At 35.9% G+C, this 20,650-nt stretch overlaps 2 protein-coding genes across 3 annotated transcripts in view; one reads left to right on the forward strand and one right to left on the reverse strand.

The window, feature by feature from the left end:
* The window catches only part of LOC126974734 (sphingolipid delta(4)-desaturase DES1), a 39,127-nt gene extending 32,852 nt beyond the window's left edge, over positions 1-6,275 (forward strand). The window contains exons 5-8 of one of the 2 annotated variants that reach the window (XM_050822345.1): positions 300-365; positions 761-906; positions 1,733-1,903; positions 5,650-6,275. In XM_050822345.1, the coding sequence (XP_050678302.1) occupies positions 300-365; positions 761-906; positions 1,733-1,873 (353 nt within the window). In that variant the 3' untranslated portion in view covers positions 1,874-1,903; positions 5,650-6,275. Of the gene's footprint in view, positions 1-299; positions 366-760; positions 907-1,732 lie in introns of both variants that reach the window. The other variant, XM_050822344.1, reaches the window with a different exon arrangement.
* A 507-nt stretch (positions 6,276-6,782) lies between these two features.
* Positions 6,783-20,063, reverse strand: LOC126974740 (uncharacterized). The gene is made up of 6 exons (XM_050822352.1): positions 19,738-20,063; positions 17,445-17,577; positions 15,557-15,686; positions 14,637-14,731; positions 10,766-11,002; positions 6,783-10,483 (listed from the first exon to the last, which is right to left on the reverse strand). The coding sequence occupies exons 1-6, from the start codon at positions 19,803-19,805 to the stop codon at positions 10,388-10,390; spliced, it is 759 nt and encodes a 252-aa protein (XP_050678309.1). The 5' UTR covers positions 19,806-20,063; the 3' UTR covers positions 6,783-10,387.
* Positions 20,064-20,650: the final 587 nt, after the last annotated feature.

Below are 20,650 nucleotides of genomic sequence, written 5' to 3' on the forward strand. Positions count from 1 at the left end.
ACTCTGCCTGATTCATGTGAAATCCAAAAATTCTGAGCGGCACTACAATTGCGCTCGTCCCCTTAAGACATAAGATGTAAAGTCTCATTTGCCCAGAAATTTCACTAGCTACGGCGCGCTTCAGACCGAAATACAATAATGCTAACACAATACTACTGCAAAAAGGCGCCGTTTATATGATATGATTTAGCCTGGCTGACTGGTTGACAGAAGACAACCTCTCATTCCATAAAACTAAAAGTTAATGATGTTGGAAAGGGGTAGAAATACTTTAAATGTCTTTTATTTTATATTTCCAGGATGGAAGGCTCTAGCTTATCTTCTGATAGGCTCGGTTCTCTCAATGGGCATCCATCCAGTCGCTGGTAAGTTATATCATTGTCTTGATGCGTATCGAAAACTTATTTGACGAAAATTATAATCGAAACTAAAAGCTGCACCATAGTAGCAATGAAGTTCTAATATAATTCGATGAATTATTATTATTACAGTGAAAAATCCTGATTAAATTAAATGTGTAAGCAAAAATTATCAACGAAGCGTATCATTCGTAAGTCCTGAAGCCACAACCGGAGAGTTGAACAAAACATTGCATAGATTTACTAACGATAAGTCACTCGAACAAATGGCTCAGTGGAAGAGCGCTCGGACGGAACCCGAGTTCATAAATTTTAGTTACAAATTTTGAAGAATCCCCAGAAATGAGGAATATCGCTTTAAAAATAACAAAATATAATAATAAAAACCCTTATGATTCCAGGTCATTTCATATCGGAACACTATATGTTCCGCAAAGGCTTCGAGACGTATTCGTACTACGGGCCCCTCAACTGGATCACCTTCAACGTGGGTTACCACAACGAGCACCATGATTTCCCAGCGGTGCCTGGCAGTAGGCTACCCGAGGTGAGAATGTCCTTGCAAATGCACCCCAGGGGTGCTCAAGCTTGAACTGCTGGCGATCTACCTCGAAATTGTTAGACTACGATCGATCGACTCTGAGAGGTTTCAAGTATGTGTGATGAAGGATTGTCGCCGTAGAGTGTCACCATGACATGGATAGTAGTTTAGCGCACAATAAAACGCATTTTTTAGCCAAGGTAAGTGTAGGTTTCCTTTAAATGTCAATGAAAAAAATCATAATTATTATACAAAATTGCGAGTTTATTGGTTCTTACAAAACAAAAGCGTTCTAGTCTCTAAAGTTCTAAACTTAACTAAAGAATTACTTTGGATTTTGAATCTGCACGGCACTGCATGTCCTGAGCATGAAATCTGTGAATAGTTCTATATCGGATTTTTTTCTCGAGATCGACTCAAAAAGCACTCGCGATCGAATGTTTGAGCACCCCTGTACCACGCGGATACATTATCTATGGTTGTATTTAGTGCTCGAGCGTAGCGCGTTCCATACACGCTGATCATGTCGCGTTTAGTGCTCAGCTCACAGCAAACTTGATGTGTACAATTGCGAAAAAAAAGGAATCCATTGTAAACCTCTTTAATATGTGGATATTACTTACGCAAACAATTACGGAACAAAAGACGGAGAAGATATCATGTACGGTCAAATTGTTTCGGATTCAATTCAAATCAAATTTCAGTATTTTTAAAAATCATGCATATACCCTATTACGTCTCGTCCCTCACTTTTATAAAAAAAAGACTTACCCCATCCAATTTTATCGTCTATTACGGAAGTCGGTTAACGTTTTCTCTTTCGTCGTTCCAGGTGAAGAGGATAGCGTCAGAGTTCTACGACGACTTACCACAGCACAATAGCTGGTCCAGCGTTCTGTGGGACTTCGTTATGGACCCAGAAATAGGCCCTTACGCCCGCATCAAGCGTAAACATATGGGCCTAAGCAGCTAGGCATTGTATAAACGTTTAATATTTTAAACGGTAATTAAGCCGGTGAATAATTTATTTAAGCAACCGCCTTCTCTTAGGTCGTATAAATTGTTATTCTCTTTAACGCAAGCGATAATAGGTGGTAGTCATTTTAAAACCATCATATTATATGCGCAAAGTCATTTAAAGAGAATATACCTACAATAACTCGCTAAACTATCTCCTTGAACCGCAAAGCGGTCAAGTGACCTCTACTAACACAGTTACGTTTGATGCGTGTTCAGTCGGACATAGAACGTGCAACGCGAGACAAAAATGCTGAATTGTTCCGATTAGTGTTGAAAAATCAAACAGTAGTTCAAAACAAAGCTCAGTGAAGCGTTATGGTCTATCACCGGTGAGTTGAATTGACTAAATTTACTAAAGAAATATTAATATTAAACCAGTCTTTTGCGTAATGCGACCAAATCATGAGAGTTGCTGCTTCTGGGCATTTACACAACACAACATAGAACTTAGTTGTATAATAAACAATTCTTATTATACGGCTTTTGGCGGGAAGTGATGTGATTGGTTAATTTTGGTCGCGTCATGAACGCCACGCACATACCCCTCAAAATTTGGTTAACGCGAACTTCATAGAAATAGATTGTATTGTTGGTCTATTCTCTTTAAATGTTTTTTGTATATTCAAGATAATATAAACTCAAGATGATAAAACAACCAGACTCCCAAACGCCTATTAAAAAGTCCTTAAAATTTTTCGAGTGGTGTTGTTATACAAATACATAAACTAATACAGATAGCATTAAAACATTCACTCAAATTAACACCTTATTTCGTGGCAGTAATGTTCAAAGTCAAGATTATGGTGCGACGGCGATGTTTTTTTTTATTAAGCAAACTGTTTTAGAAATTGAAATGTAATTATTTAGCAAAATGATTAAAAACGTCGAATTAGTTACATAATATTGTTTTTAAAGGGGCACTTACCTAAAATACGACACTCAATCCTTTTTAAGTTTGGAATATGCTGTTATTTGGACAGTTTTTCACTGAACACTTTGTCATTGTGTGACGTTGTATTCAAAGCGTGGTCGAAATACAACTGAACGAAAACTCTGCCTAATAGACGCGTAGGCAGAGTTTCGCTTGAGACAAATTGTGAGTCTAGTTGTTTATTGTACGTCAATGCGTTGAGCACTTTATTTTGTGAATACTGGACGAGACTGTGCTGTTACGCTTGGCTATTTAACTCTCGTCTGGAGAAATTCTCGAGTTGAGATAGATAATTTTAATTAAGTAATTTATACACAATTATAAGTATATATATTGTAAACTGTTTGATTACATGTAATAAAAAAAGTTTCTTATTATTATATCCTTGATTAAGTTTTCACTTCATTGGTGTGGTAGATATTCACATGCCATTTATTTTCGGGAAGTTATAAGGTTATTAAAAGAAATTAACTGTTTAAAAAAGTTCTAATATAAATCCGTGTCTTTCTGTTGTTTAGCGTCAATCTTTAGACGCCGCTTGAATTGTTAGACACTGTTTAACAAAACGCGTGTCTAAGCCCTGTTTAAATTATTTTCTTTTGTAATAACACCGCTATTTAATTTCATGGGAATAGGCTTATTAGAATAAAAAAATAGACAATCTTATACACGTCTCATTATTATAATTGAGTTTTAATTTTTTTTACCTTATATTATTTATATATGAAATGTATTGTTTTCTTATTTATAGAATATAATTTTAATACATGTTTTTTTAAATGTAATTGTACTTGTACGGGTAAGTTTTTCTGATTATTCATGTTTATAAAAAATATTAATGGAGTCAAGCGATGGCCGTTGCCTTTGATGTTAAAAAAAAATATAAAAAGTCACCGTCATTGTCTTCTGTCAATTAAATTGACGTTTGTGACAGTCCAGGCATTTATAGGCGTAGATTGTGTTGCATATGATGCAGAGGTGATATTTAAGATATTAATAGCTTAATAAAGATCATTTTCGAGTACAAATATTTATAAATTGTATTCTTTTAATTCATATTAAACTACGTGGAAGCGCTCTGTACAATGAACATGATGATAGCTTTAAAAAAATATACGTTGAAGTGTTAAAAATTATCCAGTTTTTTTTATTTATATTGAGATTAAAAAGATATTTAATAAAAAAAAACTTACTACACGGCCCCTTTAGCTCATAAATTTTCGAGACATGACCTCATAATCGGTCACTATGACACTCGTTTTTGCGTTTAATGCAAAGTGGATTGATAAAATCACAGTAATTTAAATCTAGATTATTTTTTGTTAAAAGTAGACCTGTATCGTGGATTTAGATATTAGAAGAGAAATCTGTCATTGTGACTATTATTGAAGAGAAAAATTTTTGTTAAAAGCATTTGCATTACTTCATGTAGGTATGTAATTATTACTAACTTAACTAGAAAACGTACATATTAATTCGTGTATTGAATTTGTAACTAGATTTGAACAGTTTCCGCGATGTGGCTTAAACTACAAATTTAGCAAAAAATAAATTAATGACCAATATAATTAACAAAGAGATTTAAAGAGAATTAGCCAACAATATCTCGGTCGTGTGCTCCCGTGTGCAAGTATGCACGGCAAACCTTTTGTTATGGTCCTATGCTACCGTGTCCCCACGGACACGGCAAGACAGTCGCCAATATCTACGTATCCCTAGACACAGAGAATTTTACACGGGGTGTTTTGATTAATTGCTCTTGGTTCTAAGAGCCATAAAACAAAGTGGAACGCTTTTGAAGAAAAAATATATTAGTATTCATTTGGCTGTAGCTGGTAGCGGCCATTTTTGTTTAGTATACAACGGGAACATTATTTTGTGAAATTTTTTTTAGAAAAAAAACCTTTTTTTTATAGGTATCCTAAGTTCATATAACGTGTCCACTATAGAAAAAATAATACAAAGAATTCAATAACAATATTTTTATTTTCTCATACAATTCTAAAAGAGCGGACATAGACCATAGACCGAATCTATCATAAATCACGTTTTTTGTTTACAATAACCAAGTTTGTTTATCTAGCAACCCGTAGCATAAACGAAATAATGATACCTCGACTATTGTAAATACAAGTGGCGCCAAAACAGCTCAGCAGGTGGCTTCTGCGGTAGAGTGGGACGTGTTGGCATACTGGAGGATAACTGTCCCCTTGAACCGCGCAACTGTCAAGAGACTACTAACAAAATGACGTTTGATGCGCGTTCAATCGGCGTTCAGACAGAACGTGCAACGCGAGACGAAAGCGACTAAACTGCTGAATTTTTCCGTTTTATGTTGGAAAAGCCAATAGTCTTTCAAACCAAAGTTCGGTGTAACATTACCTATCACCGGTGTGTACAATTGACTTAGTGTACCAAATAACTTATATAAATATTAAAACGTATGTGTTGATGTTACATAATGCTAAAAAATCATGAGAGTTGCTGCTTCTGGGCATTTTTACCACACAATCATAATAGAACTTAGTCATACAATAATACCGCTTTTGGCGGGAAGTGATGTGATTGGTTTATTTTGATCGCGTCATGGACGCCACGCCCATATCCCCCGCAAAAATTGGTTGATCGCGGCCTTCATAGTAATATTGTCGGTGTATTCTCATTTAATTATATGCGAACGTGTTTTTTTTATAACTATACACCGCACCGAATGCACAGCGCTATTAGAATCGTATCTGAAGATGTAGGTCATCCATGCGCGCTGGTGGCACCCGTATACCATATACAATATTTTACAGAACTGCGGATCGTGCGGTGCTGATAAGTGCATTCAAAGATTTATGAAATTTGACGACTGCAGCGCGTTCATCATAAAACCTGCTATTCTAACACCAATTACTGCTTATACCTGGACACCTGTCAGTTGTCCTTACAGAGGGTATTCCAAGAGGATAGATACTATGAAGCTAATATTAAGACCTTATAATATCATTTATACGTCTAGATAGTGGCTGTTGTGAAAACGTCGAAAAAAATTTAGATTGACTGTTGTTGACCTCTAAATTTTGAGCAATGCACGCACACTAACACTAAGTGATATGCAAATCGCGAGTGCATGACGTAGCTTGTCACGCACACTAAAGTAATAAACCTGCCTGTTTTCATTGGTTGTCTAGCAGCAAGAGATCTAGACATATATTTTTTTTAAGATTTCTAGAACAATTTTTACAACGATACGGGTCACTTATTGATGCATTTTAGATTTGTCTCTTTATAAATGTGTGGTATCGTTCAGTCCATACGTTATTTTGGACAAGTTCAATAGAATATTCACAAATATATTAGTGTTAATGTACAAAGATCGATGTTAATTGTTACATGTATATTTTCTGTATAATGTTTTGAATAAAATTTATTGGAAATACATTTTGTTTCATTTTAAGACAACTGTACAGCTGTATAAGTGTCATAAGAAATAAAGATTTTTTTAAATTCATTTATTCAAGTAGCCATTACAAGTCGGGAGAAGCTCTTGTGCAACAATAATGCTACTTAAAAATACATGGATATGGAAAAAGGCCTCCCCCTAGAGATTTCCACGACGATCGGTCCTGTGCTGCCCTCATCTAACGTTTTCCGGCTATCTTGACCAGATCGTCGGTCCATCTTGTCTGGTCTACCAACACTGTCTTCCGGTACGAGGTCGCCATTCGAAAATTTAACTCACCCAACGACCATCAGTCGGTCAAACTATGTGCCCTGCCACTTCAGTTTCGCAATCATCAGTGCTATGCAGGTGACTTCGGTTCTCCTACGGATCTCCTCATTTCTGATTCGATCTCGCAGAGAATCTCCGAACATAGCCCTCTCCATTGTCATTTGAGCGACCATGAACTTTGATGCTTATTAAGTTATAAATGAAACACAGAAATATAAGTATAAAATTTATTTTAGTGTATACTAATATTTATAACATAAGACAATTTTTTGGACGGATATACGCAACAAAAATACATAGTTTCAAAATAGCTGCTCGAAATATATTAACCAATAGAAAGTGTCTAACTTGTTAGAGGTTTCCTCGTGAACATTGCACATTTTTCTACGCCTGTGTTATTAAGTATATTCAAGAGTTGTTAGGACATTTAATTAATTATAGGCACATAAGTGAATTTGCTAGAAATTGTCCATAACCATAATGTTTACACCAGGAACAAACATAAACTTATAATGCCTACTACTCGGCTAAGTCGGGTTAGTAGGTCTTTTGTGGGGCGATGTATATGCAATTACAAAAAGCTACCAGAAAATGTTCAAAACAAATGTATTACGAAATTCAAAGAACTGTCAAAAAAAAACGATTTTGTGATAAAGGTTACGATAACATAACTTTCTTTATTACACCACAGTTTGGGAATGGAGCAACCGCCCTCAGGCTATTAAATAATAAGTTTATTTGTACGTTGTTACTTTGTAACCATATTTTTATGAAACAATAATGTTTACACATTTTTGCTTCACTGCAGAAAAAAGCGCCGTTGTTAAAGATAAGTCAAGTCTTACAATAAACTTAAATATTTCATTATAAAACGTTAAAAATTACATTTAGTGGAAATAATACAAAAATAAAGTATAAAAATTTATTAGCATCACTATGCTACACTTAAATGCACTATAATATCTACAATATTTATAAAATTGAACGACGGACGGTATATAGTAACAAATAAGGGCATAGAAAACTAAAACTAATTAAAAATAATATTTAATTTAATAATATATTTAATGTGTATATAATCAAATATAAGTAATTGTAAAAAAAATGTTGTTTTAAAGTGTTATCCCTTACTTCTGAGATTAATTAAATTAAATTTGTAACCAAAATTTATGAACGATTCGGGACTCGAACCCGCGACCTTTCAGGGTCCGGAGTGGAAGAGCTCTCGGACGGACCCCGAGAGGTCGCGGGTTCGACTCCTTAAATGTCCTTAAGGGTCGTTGTTCATAAATTTTGGTTACAAATTTAATTTAATAAGTAATTGTGTATTGTCATTTCTGGTGTTCTCCTGGGGAGAACGTTAGCTATTTCAGCGAGAGTGTAATTTGTATGCACGAGACGAAGCCGAGGGTTTCAACACACCCGAGTATTGAAATCACACTTTCTCGCCAAACATACATGCTTTAAGCATAGTATTGTATCGATTCTTTCACGTGTTTGTTTTTTTATATTTTATCTGGACTTTAATTTATATTAAAACTGGAAAATTCTCCATTGTAAATTGATGTAAGTAATTAAAGTTTAATATATTGTAATTAATTGATGTAATACTGTGATTTTCATTTCCATATTTGAAAATAATTTTTGTCGAGACAAATAATTTATTTTTAAATATGAATACGAAATTAATAACTTTCCGAGAAGGTGTAGATTATATAAATTAAAAAAAGTAGGATCAAAGGCATTATTTTTATTGACTGATTGACTTGTCAATATGGCTTTAGTGTATAAAATATTAGTTAAGTGGAAACCGTTTATATCATAACCGTTGACAACAGATCAGGGTGAGGGTAGCTTCTTATTCGGACCTCTACTTATATCTATCGGCCTTACAAATAAACTTGATATAAATTTATAACTGAGAATAAACTAAGAATATGGTAAATGTTGACTATATCGCTGACAACACTATCAATACAATGATAGTTCTGAAATTTTCCGATATAAACCAATCATAAGCAAATTGTGTATTTGTAAACATTTTGCTTATTCTTACTTTATTCTCACGTATAACTTTATACCAAGTTTATTTGTAAGGCCGTATGTGTATACGTGTAATATGTATACAAATAACCAGATGTAGCTTTATCTGCCCGAACGTTGCATTAATAATAGAACAAAAATGACAAAAACATGGCTATAATGCAAAAAATCTATTAAAAAAATCACATTTCAATTTCTATGCGTGTTAATTTAAACCGTAAAACTTAGTAATTAAGACTTAAATTATAATACATCACGTAATATTACTAACTCTAATTGGACGGAATTAATTTCAGTTTATAAAATTAAGGCACTGACACACCGAGTTTCTAACCCATCCTTCACACCAAGGTATTATACATGTATTTATATCAGGGTGAGTATATAAGTACATAAGTATCTTTTTAGAGAGGGAAATATTTACCCCCTCTCTAATGCAAAAAATCGCTTAGGGGTCGAGTTACATTGCTCGACGGTTTATAAAAACAAACATAGCTCAAAGTATGGTATGATGTACACATCCTTTCGCGACGAACGCGCTCTGGCGGCAGGCTGACACGAAACGCAATCAGTAATCGGTCGTCAGCGGCTGACTGACGATTAAAAAAATCGATGTAACTCATTGATGTACAATAAATAACTAGACTCACAATCACGCTCTAAAATTGTCTGAAGCAAAACTTTGCCTACACGTCTATGAGGCAGAGTTTGCGTTCAGTTATGTTTCTACCGCGCTTTAAATACAACACCACGCAATCACAGTGTTCAGTGAAAAACTGCCAAATAGTCCAGCATATAAAAACTAAAAAGGATGTAGTGTCGTATTTCAGGTAAGTTTAAAGGGGTTATACGAAATTATGTAACTAGTTTGACGTTTTTAAATATTTTGCTAAATTATTATGTTTCAACTGCTAAAACAAAATACATCGCCGACGAAACACCATTCTTATGAGCGTATACAGTAGACTTTGAACATTACTGCATAAAAAAGGTATTGATTCGAATGAATGTTTTAATGTTATTTGTATAAGACGTATGTATAAGTATACTTATATACAACGCCGCTCGAACATTTTTGACGACCTTTTAATAGGCGACTGGGAGTCTAGCTATCTAGATAGGTCTCATATCTTAGAAAATATATTGGATACGAACGCCTCCGTACAGCTGCGTACGCAAACGAACCTCCATATGCGGGCGATCGGCATAATCCGTACTAGAGTGCTACTTTTCAATCGGGGAAAGTACGGAACCCAAGAGGTCGCGGGTTTGAGTCCCGAATCGTTCATAAATTTTGGTTACAACTTTCATTTGTATAATTAATCATTTCAAAGCCGTATAGTGTTACTCAAAATCTGTACAAAATGTATGTAACATTTAAACAAAAGTTTTAGTACTACCTTCTATTTCGCTGGAAAACCAATTTTCGGTGGAAGTTTGAATGGTAATGTACATCATATATTTTCTTAGTTTTATCATTCTCTTATTTTAGGAAGTTACGGGGGGGGGGGGGGGGACGCATTTTACCACTTTGGAAGTGTCTCTCGCGCAAACTATTTATGAGAATATAACTCAGTAACGGTCCGTTTGTTTACATTCTTTATCTTGTCTCGTTGGCCTTAGTATAGTTTGTGTTTTATGTTTAAAATAACTGGACACAGGAGTTTTACGGCTACCGTCAATTACACGGGCGTTTCAAGACTACCTTCATTTTCGCATGGCATGTTCAGCGGTGTGATCTCAGATGCGTCCTGGAAGGCAGTCTTGGACTCGCATCAGATCTGGGAGGCCGGCATCGTGGAGACAGTCGAGTGGGGGGTGGTGGGGCGGGAGCCAGCTAGCGACGCGTTCAACGAAGCCATGGTTCCCATCTGTGGAGAACAGTAACAAAAATTGTGATTGCGCAATCAATTTATTATTTATTACGTTTTATTAAATATTTATTATATTCACGCTATGGACTTCGTCCATGTATGGGTAGGTATGTCTCAATACGAGCGCAATTGTAGTGCCGCTCAGAATTTTTGGGTTTTTCAATAATCCTGCGTCACTCCATTGTAAATGAGCAGGGCCTATCAATTACCATCGTTTGAACGTCCTGCTCGTCTCGCCCTCTATTTTTATTAAAAAAAAATAAGGATAAATTGACATACCCTCAAATGTGCCAGATCCTCAAGTTTGGTCAAATCCGCCAGTTCCAAGTACAGGCTGTAGACCAACAGCCACCCGTAGGCTCCCACCACAGTGAACACGATCCACACCAGGCTCATGAGGATGTTGTACGCGAATATCATGTCGTTGACAATCGAAGCGAAGATGAACGCGATTGCTCTGAAGCTAAGGAACACACTGAACGTGTAGAGCCACGGAACTATTTTCTTCTCGTACTCCTACAAGTATATAAAACAAATATAGTTAGAGAATTAACAGAGGATCAAACATAAACTTGTAATGCCTACTACTCGGTTAAGTCGAGTTAGTAAGTCTTCTATTTGACGATGTATATGCTTCTACAATTTGATTCTAGAAAATGTCCAAAACAAATGTGTTATGAGATTTAAAAGAATTGTTAAAAAGCTTTTGTGTGGAAAAGGTTATTATAGCATAAACGATCTTCTTTATAATACCACAGAGTGGGAATGAAGCGAACACCCTCAGGCTCTTTAATAATAAATGTTTATTGTACGATATTACATTGTAATCCAAATATTAAAAAAATAAAAGCCTGCTGAGTTTCTTGCGCACGTTCTTCTCAGGTCTGAGGCAGTCTATTTTGAATGGGTGGTAGTTATCGACATTCAAGTGATTTTGGATCCTATTTTAAATAAAAATATTTGAATTTTAATTATTGCGTGCTTGGTTATCTATCTACGGAGGCTAACTAATTTAACAATAGGCTTTCCTTCAATTTTATAAAATACTAGCTGACCCGGCAAACGTTGTTTTGCCATATTAGAGTTAGATCGTTTCTTGGACATTGCTTTATATTTATAAAATAAACGTAGCCTAAGTTACTCCTTATTACATCAGCTACCTGCCAATAAAAGTCGCCGGATTAGCCGGAACAAACAGACAGACAAAAATTGTAAAAAATGTTATTTTGGTGTATATGTATTCATAACAAAAAAACGGTTATTTCAATATTACAAACAGACACTCAAATTTTATTTAAATGTATAGATAATTCACACAATATTTTTATAAATTATAGCCTATATGTTATTCTGGTGTGTAAGCTATATTATTGCAAAGTTTCATCAAAATCCATTCAGTAGTCTTTGCGTTAAAGAAGTTCAAACATACATCCAGACATACAAACTTTCACATTTATAATATTAGTAGGATATTCGGAGATGATCGAAAAAGATTCGATAACCAACCGGAATTTTAATTTCCTCAAAATAATTCCAATAAAAATTGTTATAACGTTATACGATAAAAAGTCGCGCCAAATAAGGGGACTCCATATTGATTGTGACGTCTTATTAACAGTGCAGTGCAATTTTAGGTTTTTCAATAAATGGATTTCAGGAGAATGTTCTCAATTTGACTCATTTTTTTTTTGTTTGTTACGTCAACTTTGGTGAAAAAGCTGGTCTTAAAAGCTTCTCGTGGGGCCACCATTTCGATTTGGTCCAGTTCTGACAATGGTATCCATGAGAAACCATGTAAGTTTTTAATATGCATTTATGTGCGCGACAAATGGGCGAATAACTTAATAATATCACGAGAACCGATTTCAATGATTATCTTTTTATTGGAAAGGATAATTTGATGAGTCGGTGCCAGCCAAGGAAGGTTTGTAACTACATACATAGTTATAGGTGAGATGTGCTTGTGTCGCACGCGCGACGTGATGAGGCGAGAGCGGGGCCGCGGCGGGAGGACACCGATTCCAAATAATAACAATAATTGTTAAATTGTTGCTATAATTTGATTGACTTTTAAGTAGTCTAATATTTTTAATTTCATAATATATAAAACTTTAAAAATAAGTTGATTATTAAGTTGTAGAAAAATGCAATATTTTTACTTTTCAGTGCATAATAGATATAATTTTGTGTTTGAATAGTTTTTTTGAAGTCGGTTATATTGTTTTTTTTATTTATTTACCTAAAGATAAAGATAATCTCAAAGGTGTCAATTTTGGAAAATTAAGTGCCTTACTCGTGCCAATAAAGAAACGATTTTATAGTGGCGAGACAGTTGGGACTTACAGCGAAACAGGGATGGCAAATAGACTATATTCGAGCGACTATATAGCGATTCATTAGTGGTCGATATTTTAGAATCGTTTCTTTATTGGAACAATTTATACCATTTTATACTATTTATTAATCTAAGCTTACGTTCATCATTTTTACGTCTAGATAGAATGTGACAGCTGTGAAAACGTCAAAAAAAAATTGAGGATGACACTTTACCTCCATTGTAAGCAACACTGACACAAGTGACATACAAATCGCGAGTGTAAGTCTCGTCCCGAAGCAGTGGCGTAGTATGCCTTGGCGGGGCCCCATATAAAAATTTGCTTGGGGGCCCTTATGAAGGGTAAAGATTCCTCACAAAAGAAAAAAAAGTTTGCATAAAATTAAAAGAAATATTGCCTTTTTTTCGGCAGGCCGCAATTTTTTTTATTAATTTTTGCCTACGTGCGTCGAGACTCCCGTAGCCCGGGGACACCGCGCTACCTACGCCCCTGACAAGGAAAGTAAAGTAATAATCCAAGCCTGTTTTCATCAGTTGTCTAGCAGCAAGAGGCTCTATCGAGACGTAAAAATTAACAAATAATGTAATCTTATATATTTGAAAAATTCATATTTTGACATATTGCGTGTTTGATGAATGTAAGATTGTTTATATGTATGAAGTATGTATTTACCTTATTCTTACCACTCTTCACTAACTACAGGATGCGGCATGAATTAATGATATGATGTTAATGATAATGAAAAACATAATATGACAACTTATGTCAAGGATTGGTCTAATACGACGCCCAAGTGGGCGTACTCGAGCCAGTCTCGAACAATGGGTGACGTTGACGTGCCACATGTTCTGTTAAACTTTGCTATTATTGAAACTAAATGCCGGGTTGCGTAGTAAAACTTTGTAAAAATAATACTACAAGAAATAAGAAAGACACTGGGATCACATATTATCAGTAAGTATTTTGTATTTTATTAATTTCAATTTAAAACAACACGAACCTATTTATATAGGTTACAAAATTTGAAAGATGCCATTGAGTGCCAAGATGCCACGCACACAAGCATCTAATAGTTGCCGCAATAAAAAAGCTATTGTTCTTAGGTAGTGCGGTACCTAGTTGGAGCCTAGCCGAGATCAATCCTTAGTCTAAGTATCACAATAAACTACCACAATCAGCATGCATAATGCTGCGTACAGATTGGTGTAACGGAACACGAAATGTATCATTCATTGAAAGAATTCGCCGTACACATTGCTGCAATGTAACATGAAAGGAAACATACTTTGTAACAATTTCTCATAGTTGTCGTCTTGTGCGTGCGAAATGTGCATTTCAAGCGCACGTTACGAGCATATCAAGCCGCGCGCGGAGCGATCCGTGGTTTGTCGGTATTTCGGACGAACACAAAGGGCGCGTTCGCGGCTGAATGGTGGAAACAGACACGCGCGGGAGGATCGTAGTGAATGCACATTGCGCGGTATAGGCCGCGCTTTATTTATTTATTTAGAGACTTAAAAAAGTGAACACAATTTACATCATAATTTATAGACTTAAAGCTGGTGATTGCAACTGGCAGTCGAATTAGACCGAAGCTAGGGCTGTCCAAATATCCTCGGCCAAATTGAAAATAAAAGTATTAGTTTAGATCTAAAATTTTAATTACATGAATTATGTACCTAACTAAATTTGAAATGCAATGCAATCAAGATAGAATAATTATACATTCATGTTCGTTTCACCAGTCTGTACGCACCTTCAGACTGCGGTTCACCCGTTTTCACACGGAAACCCAAAATCAAAGTAATGCATACCTTCCTCAGGGCTATAATCAACAGAATACTGGTGACCAGCACAGCCACGGAACCAACCCAGGAGAACAGGGAGAATATGATAAGTACATTGCGCACTGGAACAGATAATCAAATAAAATCATTTTTGACACGTAGGTCAAGAACTTAGATCATTTATACATCTAGATAGAATGTGACAGCTGTGAAAATAACCGAAAAAAATTGAGGCTAACGGTTCACTTCTATTTTGAGCAATACACGCACACTAACACAAAGTGACAAACAAATCGCGAGTGTTAGACGTAGCTTGTCACACACAATAAAGTAATAAACCTGGCCTGTTTTCATCGATTGTCTAGCAGCAAGAGGCTGTATCTATATGTATACATTATCTAAGGTCAAGAATAACACTACTAAATGTCAAAGTTATACCAATGACCACAGCTTGGCAAAAGTTGAGCATTAATGAGAGGTGGCAAGAAACTCATTGCCACTCTTTTAAATACTCAATAATTTTAACTAAATGAAGTAATTGAAAGAAGAAAAATATCTATTTAGTTGTGAAATTACTGGGCGAGGTGACTAGCGCAATTGTAGTGCCGCTCAGAATTTTTGGGTTTCTCAAGAATCCTGCATTGTAATGGGCAGGGCGTATCAATTACGATCAGCCGAACGTCCTGCTCGTCTCGGCTTTAATGACCTTTAATATGCTTTGCTTTATTTGTGTTTTTGTTGCTCCATTTTTAAAATATCAGTCGGACCGGTGAAGTAGATGACCTAAAAGGCTCGCGCGTGCGTCATTGCTCGCTCGTGAGTCCCTACTGTATAGCCTCTCTGCAGAGGCCGCCGCGCGTTCTTACGACCGATACCTACACGGGGCGTGTGACAGGCCTGGTACTTTAGGCTGAAAGTGCTCACATCTTCAATAAACGAAAACTTACCCGATGCACTGCCAACGTAGACAAATTGAAAATTTATGACGTAATAGCCGTAGTGTACAGACCCCGGCGCTGCCATGCCGAGACAGTATAGGTCGAAGATACTCTGGCCGAAAGTGAACAAGGCTATGAACTGAAAAAAAAAAAAACAAACTATTACACTTACAAATAAAAAAAAAACATGAAAAGTGAAACCTTCAATAATTTAAGCTTCAAGATAATGGACGAATGAAAAATTTCGGGAAGAGGATAGGAGGAGAATTATTGGTAGGTTTTAGTAGTGGTCATAGTGATACAAAGTTTGACAATTATTTTACATTTCTTTTCGTATCTATTACGAGTACATAGACTAAATCAGACTCAGAGCTTACATTTTCAATAAATGATACAAGCGGCTTATGGTAACTAAAGTACGAAATAAATACTTTGGTCTTAATATGCTTTATATATCTTTAAAATACTGTTTTTGATACAGTGCGACTGCTGCACATTTTCATATTAAATTTTGATGTCCAAAAACTCAATCAACGGAATCAAGACCGATGCAAAATTTACATTAAACCTCTAAACTGCATATGAAGTCCTGGTACATGTTGTTAGGTTGACACATGATTTCAAACCGCTATGAAAGACGTTACTATCACCGCTACCATACTTATGTTCTCCTGGTGTCTATGTAGTAATACGTCGTGCGCATGACGTCAGAATATATTAAGGTATACTCGCGTCATACATAAGACCATCTCTTCTTCAACTATGATCGCCTGGTACCAAACAACGTATAATGCTTCCTATCTCATTTTCTCCCACGAAATCTTATGAATTTATGTGTCTGTCTCTTTATACTGTCTCGCTTTTTCGTTTCATCTACTTTCAAATCACAACGATGCTAAATTAGTTCTCACTTCAAGAAGAACAGGATGGATCCACAGATTAACAATATAATAGTATAGACAAATAGAGAAAACATTTAAACAAAATTATGAAGAAAAAAAAAAGGAAAGTCCGCTGAGTTTCTTGCGCTCATTCTCCTCAGTTCTTAGGCATACCATTTCGAGTGGGTAGTTGTTTTTTTTTATGTTCAGTAAGTGATTTTAAATCGTATTTTGTATAAAAATATTTGAATTATAATTGTTACTGTAGTCCACGTCTCGTGTCTTATATAAAGCTAGAATTTTCTCACTCTTAAGGCTCCCCCACACGCGATATCTGTTTTCAGTACATTTTGTTTTAGGATGGCCATGGAGTTATACACTACTGCGATAATGACGCCGCAATGGAAGTAGGACGTTGCGTTTCTCCGTCCTGCGATATTACGATATGAGTTCTAGAATGTTTTGTATAAGGCCGTACCCGCGATACTAACATCAGTACTTGTAGGACGTTTGGTTTAATCGACATTTTGAGAACCACTCTCAACGATGTTATGGACCCGTTTAACAACAGATAGGAATACGTGGAAATCTTTAGAGGCCATTGTCGACAGACAAGCTGTCCTACACAAACATCCAGTTGCCGATAGTTCAAATAATAGAATAGATTAAATCAATTAAGTGTTTAGTATGTACGCATGTATATACTAATTGTAGGTAAGGAAAAGCAGCAATAAAGGCTATTTTTTTTTTTACATGACTGTATAAGTGTCCTAAAACCTTTTCTATAATATGGATAGTAACATATTATCAGACGGAGAATACTTACTACTAACAGTAGCAATGGAAACGGGACACATTATCGCAATAACGCATGCGATATTATCGACCTGTATAATATATAATATTATATTAACGTGCATGTGTGGGGGAGCCTTTATAAAGACTGTTCGGTGGGTGAGTGGTGTGGTCGCCCGCATTTATCTTCTTATTCACCAAACGTAATAAATAATACTCACAACAGATATGAAGCCAGTCAACAAAGAGCCCCTCTGTAAGTCCAGGACGAAAGCATCATGGAGTATCGGCTTCTGGTACCAGGGCACCCGAAGAGATTTTATTGACTTTGAAGATCTCAAGTTCGTTGATGACCTGAAGGTAAAAATACAACGGACGGTATTAATATTAGCTTGTGGCAGAGAGTTTTGTGGAGATAAAAATGTAGAAAATCTTTCGAAAGGAAGGAATTATATTGCAACGAATGGGAAAAATCTTTGTCACTCCGTTTTCCAGACAGGGAAGTCATTGCAGTGCGGTATTTCGTATTTGTCTTACCGGTAGTGCGGTACACATGCCTAGCGCGTAATGCCTAAGTAAAAATTGAAATTTAGTTTAGTATGAAACATACATTCATTTGATATAAGTTTGAAATAGTAGTAATTACAGTATGGCGATTGGCCACGAAGTATAATCCGACTAAGTTTGAAAGCGAACAGTTGCTTATACCGTAGAGGATTTCGGCTATCTCGGTTATTTACAAGATTATTGCCGTCATCTGTCAATCTATCAATGACTGCACGTTTCATACAATTGAGTGAATCGCTTTTTTCTTAAGAGAGCTTCGCTAGGCTAGCCCAGACAAACTAAAATGTAAACGACACTTGGAGTGTTCCTTTTTCAAACACTGTGATTTTTAAATGGCCAACAAGCAACACAATAGTGTTAACACTAACAGCTACACCCATTTCGGTCTTTTTTCTATACATTATCTCTACGGATTTGCAAGCAAGCCCTTTAGGGCATTCGTTTTGCTTTAATTGCCCTTCAATATTCATTATGTCTGCGCCATTTATGCTCTGGTCACAGAGTAATTAGTTTGCATGACTGGGTGGAAAAAAAAACAATAATTTCATTTCAGTCTTTTATTTACAAAAAAATAAAACAATACTGCTATTTAAAAATAATCCAATGGCCTTATTAAATAACACAACATTCAAGAGTTGCATTAATTTAATTTGTACCAACATTTGTGGACACTTACGGCCTTACAAATAAACTTGATATAAAGTTGTATCAAATGTTGACATACAAAATGTTGAATATATCGCTGACAATACTGTCAATGCAATGATAATTCTGAAGTTTTGTGAATCTCAAGCAGCCTTGCAAATAAACGCGGGTAACATATATGCATAGGCTTGGAATTGAGAGCCCTCGCGGGATTCCTATCCGGCCATTGCAAGCTGAATGGGCACTTAGCCAGAATGGGTCTCAGTGAATCAAACGTGTGCAGATTCTGCTGAGAAGCTACTGAAGACCCCATACACATTCTTCTGGAATGCGAAGCCATTGCCAGAATCAGGCTGGGGTGTCTTAAAACACCTTCGCTCAAAGCAGACAACATGCCCTGCCTGGACCTTCTGAGGATCCTACGATTTCTAAAAGTAATAGGTCTCGAGGATATAATTTAAATTTCAGCACAGTAACACGCATTCTATAAAATATAATTATATAATATAATTATAAAATATATACAACCTATTTAGTGACGCAACCAGTATGGATGCGTGCATAGAATGTTACTGGTCATGCCACCGCTAATTACTAGAGCTGTATGGTGTCACACTTATTCCGCCGCCAGTGACACTACCACCTCATTGTGAGCAACCCTTTGTGTTTTGCTTTTTAATTGCATATCATATATAATTTTGATACAGAAAAGTTTAGTATGAAATTTCAAACTAGACAATCAATTTAGGATAATTCCTGATCAGATAATTCCAATAGAGATTTAAAAATGAAATGCTGAGGTTAAATAAGGATGAACCAACCTCGGTTTCTTTTTTCTCCTTAACTTTCTTTTCTTACTTACATACAGCACTAGCTATCTCTTTGAGGTCTATTTTGATGCTGTCTCAATGTGGTATCATGACTCTGGCGACTAGTTTGGTAGCTTCCCTTGGGTTTGGTGAAATGTGGCCCTAATATTTAAGCTGATCCAAGTTAAAGTCAGTACTTAGGTATCCTAATTAATATTTTTTGTAAAATAACCCAGTTATACTTTAGAACAAAAATATCAAGCCTACCTGAGTCAAATAGGTCTTGTAAATGTCGTATTCAATACGACTGAGTACCTATAGATATTAGTATGCACATCACAACAACAGAACAATTCAAGCGACGCACAGGACCATAATTATCGTTCTTTTAAAAAATGTAACAGCAAAATGCAACTTGTTTTTTGTTTGGCAGGAATAATTTAACAGCTCACAGTTATTTCTCATAATCTTATATCAAAAAATATGTACTTACTTTCCTGTATAATGTGAATATACGGAGGGTGTAGAACGATATGTTGACGGTGTTTTTCTTCCGTACATTATCAACAATTCTGTTTCTGATATTTAAATTTCTAAGCACTGCGGTTGACGCCCAGTTTTCTCAAGCAATTTTCGATGAAAGGTAACTTAGCAAAGATTATAATTTGTGTATATACGATTGCGGTATGTAAATTGTACACTTGAATGATGTTTTTATCACATGAAACCTTTTATTTTTAAGGCCACGCCTGGTTTATTGCATTAATTCTAGTTTCGTATGTCATTTCACGTTTGTGATACAAACAATATACGAGCACCAATAGCACTAGAGAAGTTAGTAGTTATATTTATTGGACAATGTCAATTGTCAAGTTCTGTAGTCTGTACCTGCCACTTCAGGATGGACATGGAGTATATGTATTATATTATTTTTACAATATGCATTTGTAAGAATCGCTTAGCTTAGCTAATAGTGTGTTCTTGAGTTCACTACTTCAGTTCGTAAGTTTTCATGCACGTTCTAGATTGAAGATACGTAAGTATTCATCCCTACTGCCGAAGTCCTCGAATGGCAATCACGTACCGGAAGACGCAGTGATGGTAGGCTCCCAAGATGGACCGACGATCTGGTCAAGATCGCCGGAATACGTTGAATGAGGGCAGCGCAGGACCAATCGTCGTGACAATCTTTGGGGGGAGGCCTTTGTCCAGCAGTAGACGTCCTCCGGCTGATGATAATGCGCCGTTTACGATGCAGTGATCGCTGATGAAAAACGGCTTCAGAAAGATACCCCTGTTATAGTCTCATTAATCCAAGGTTGTTTCGTAGCAGTCAGATTACGTTTTAGCCACTCTGTATTATAATAGATTCCAACTAATAATTAATTCATTCCAATTCTCCTAAT

This window comes from Leptidea sinapis, chromosome 33, assembly GCF_905404315.1.
Source record: "Leptidea sinapis chromosome 33, ilLepSina1.1, whole genome shotgun sequence".
Lineage (NCBI taxonomy): Eukaryota > Metazoa > Arthropoda > Insecta > Lepidoptera > Pieridae > Leptidea > Leptidea sinapis.

Coding starts and splice junctions, on each gene's coding strand:
- LOC126974740 (XM_050822352.1), bottom strand. CDS start 19,805: ATGTACGGAAGAAAAACACCGTCAACATATCGTTCTACACCCTCCGTA. Junction 14,732..15,556: donor CTACGTTGGCAGTGCATCGG/GTAAGTTTTCGT, acceptor TATCTGTTCCAG/TGCGCAATGTACTTATCATA. Junction 11,003..14,636: donor TGATTATAGCCCTGAGGAAG/GTATGCATTACT, acceptor ATATACTTGTAG/GAGTACGAGAAGAAAATAGT.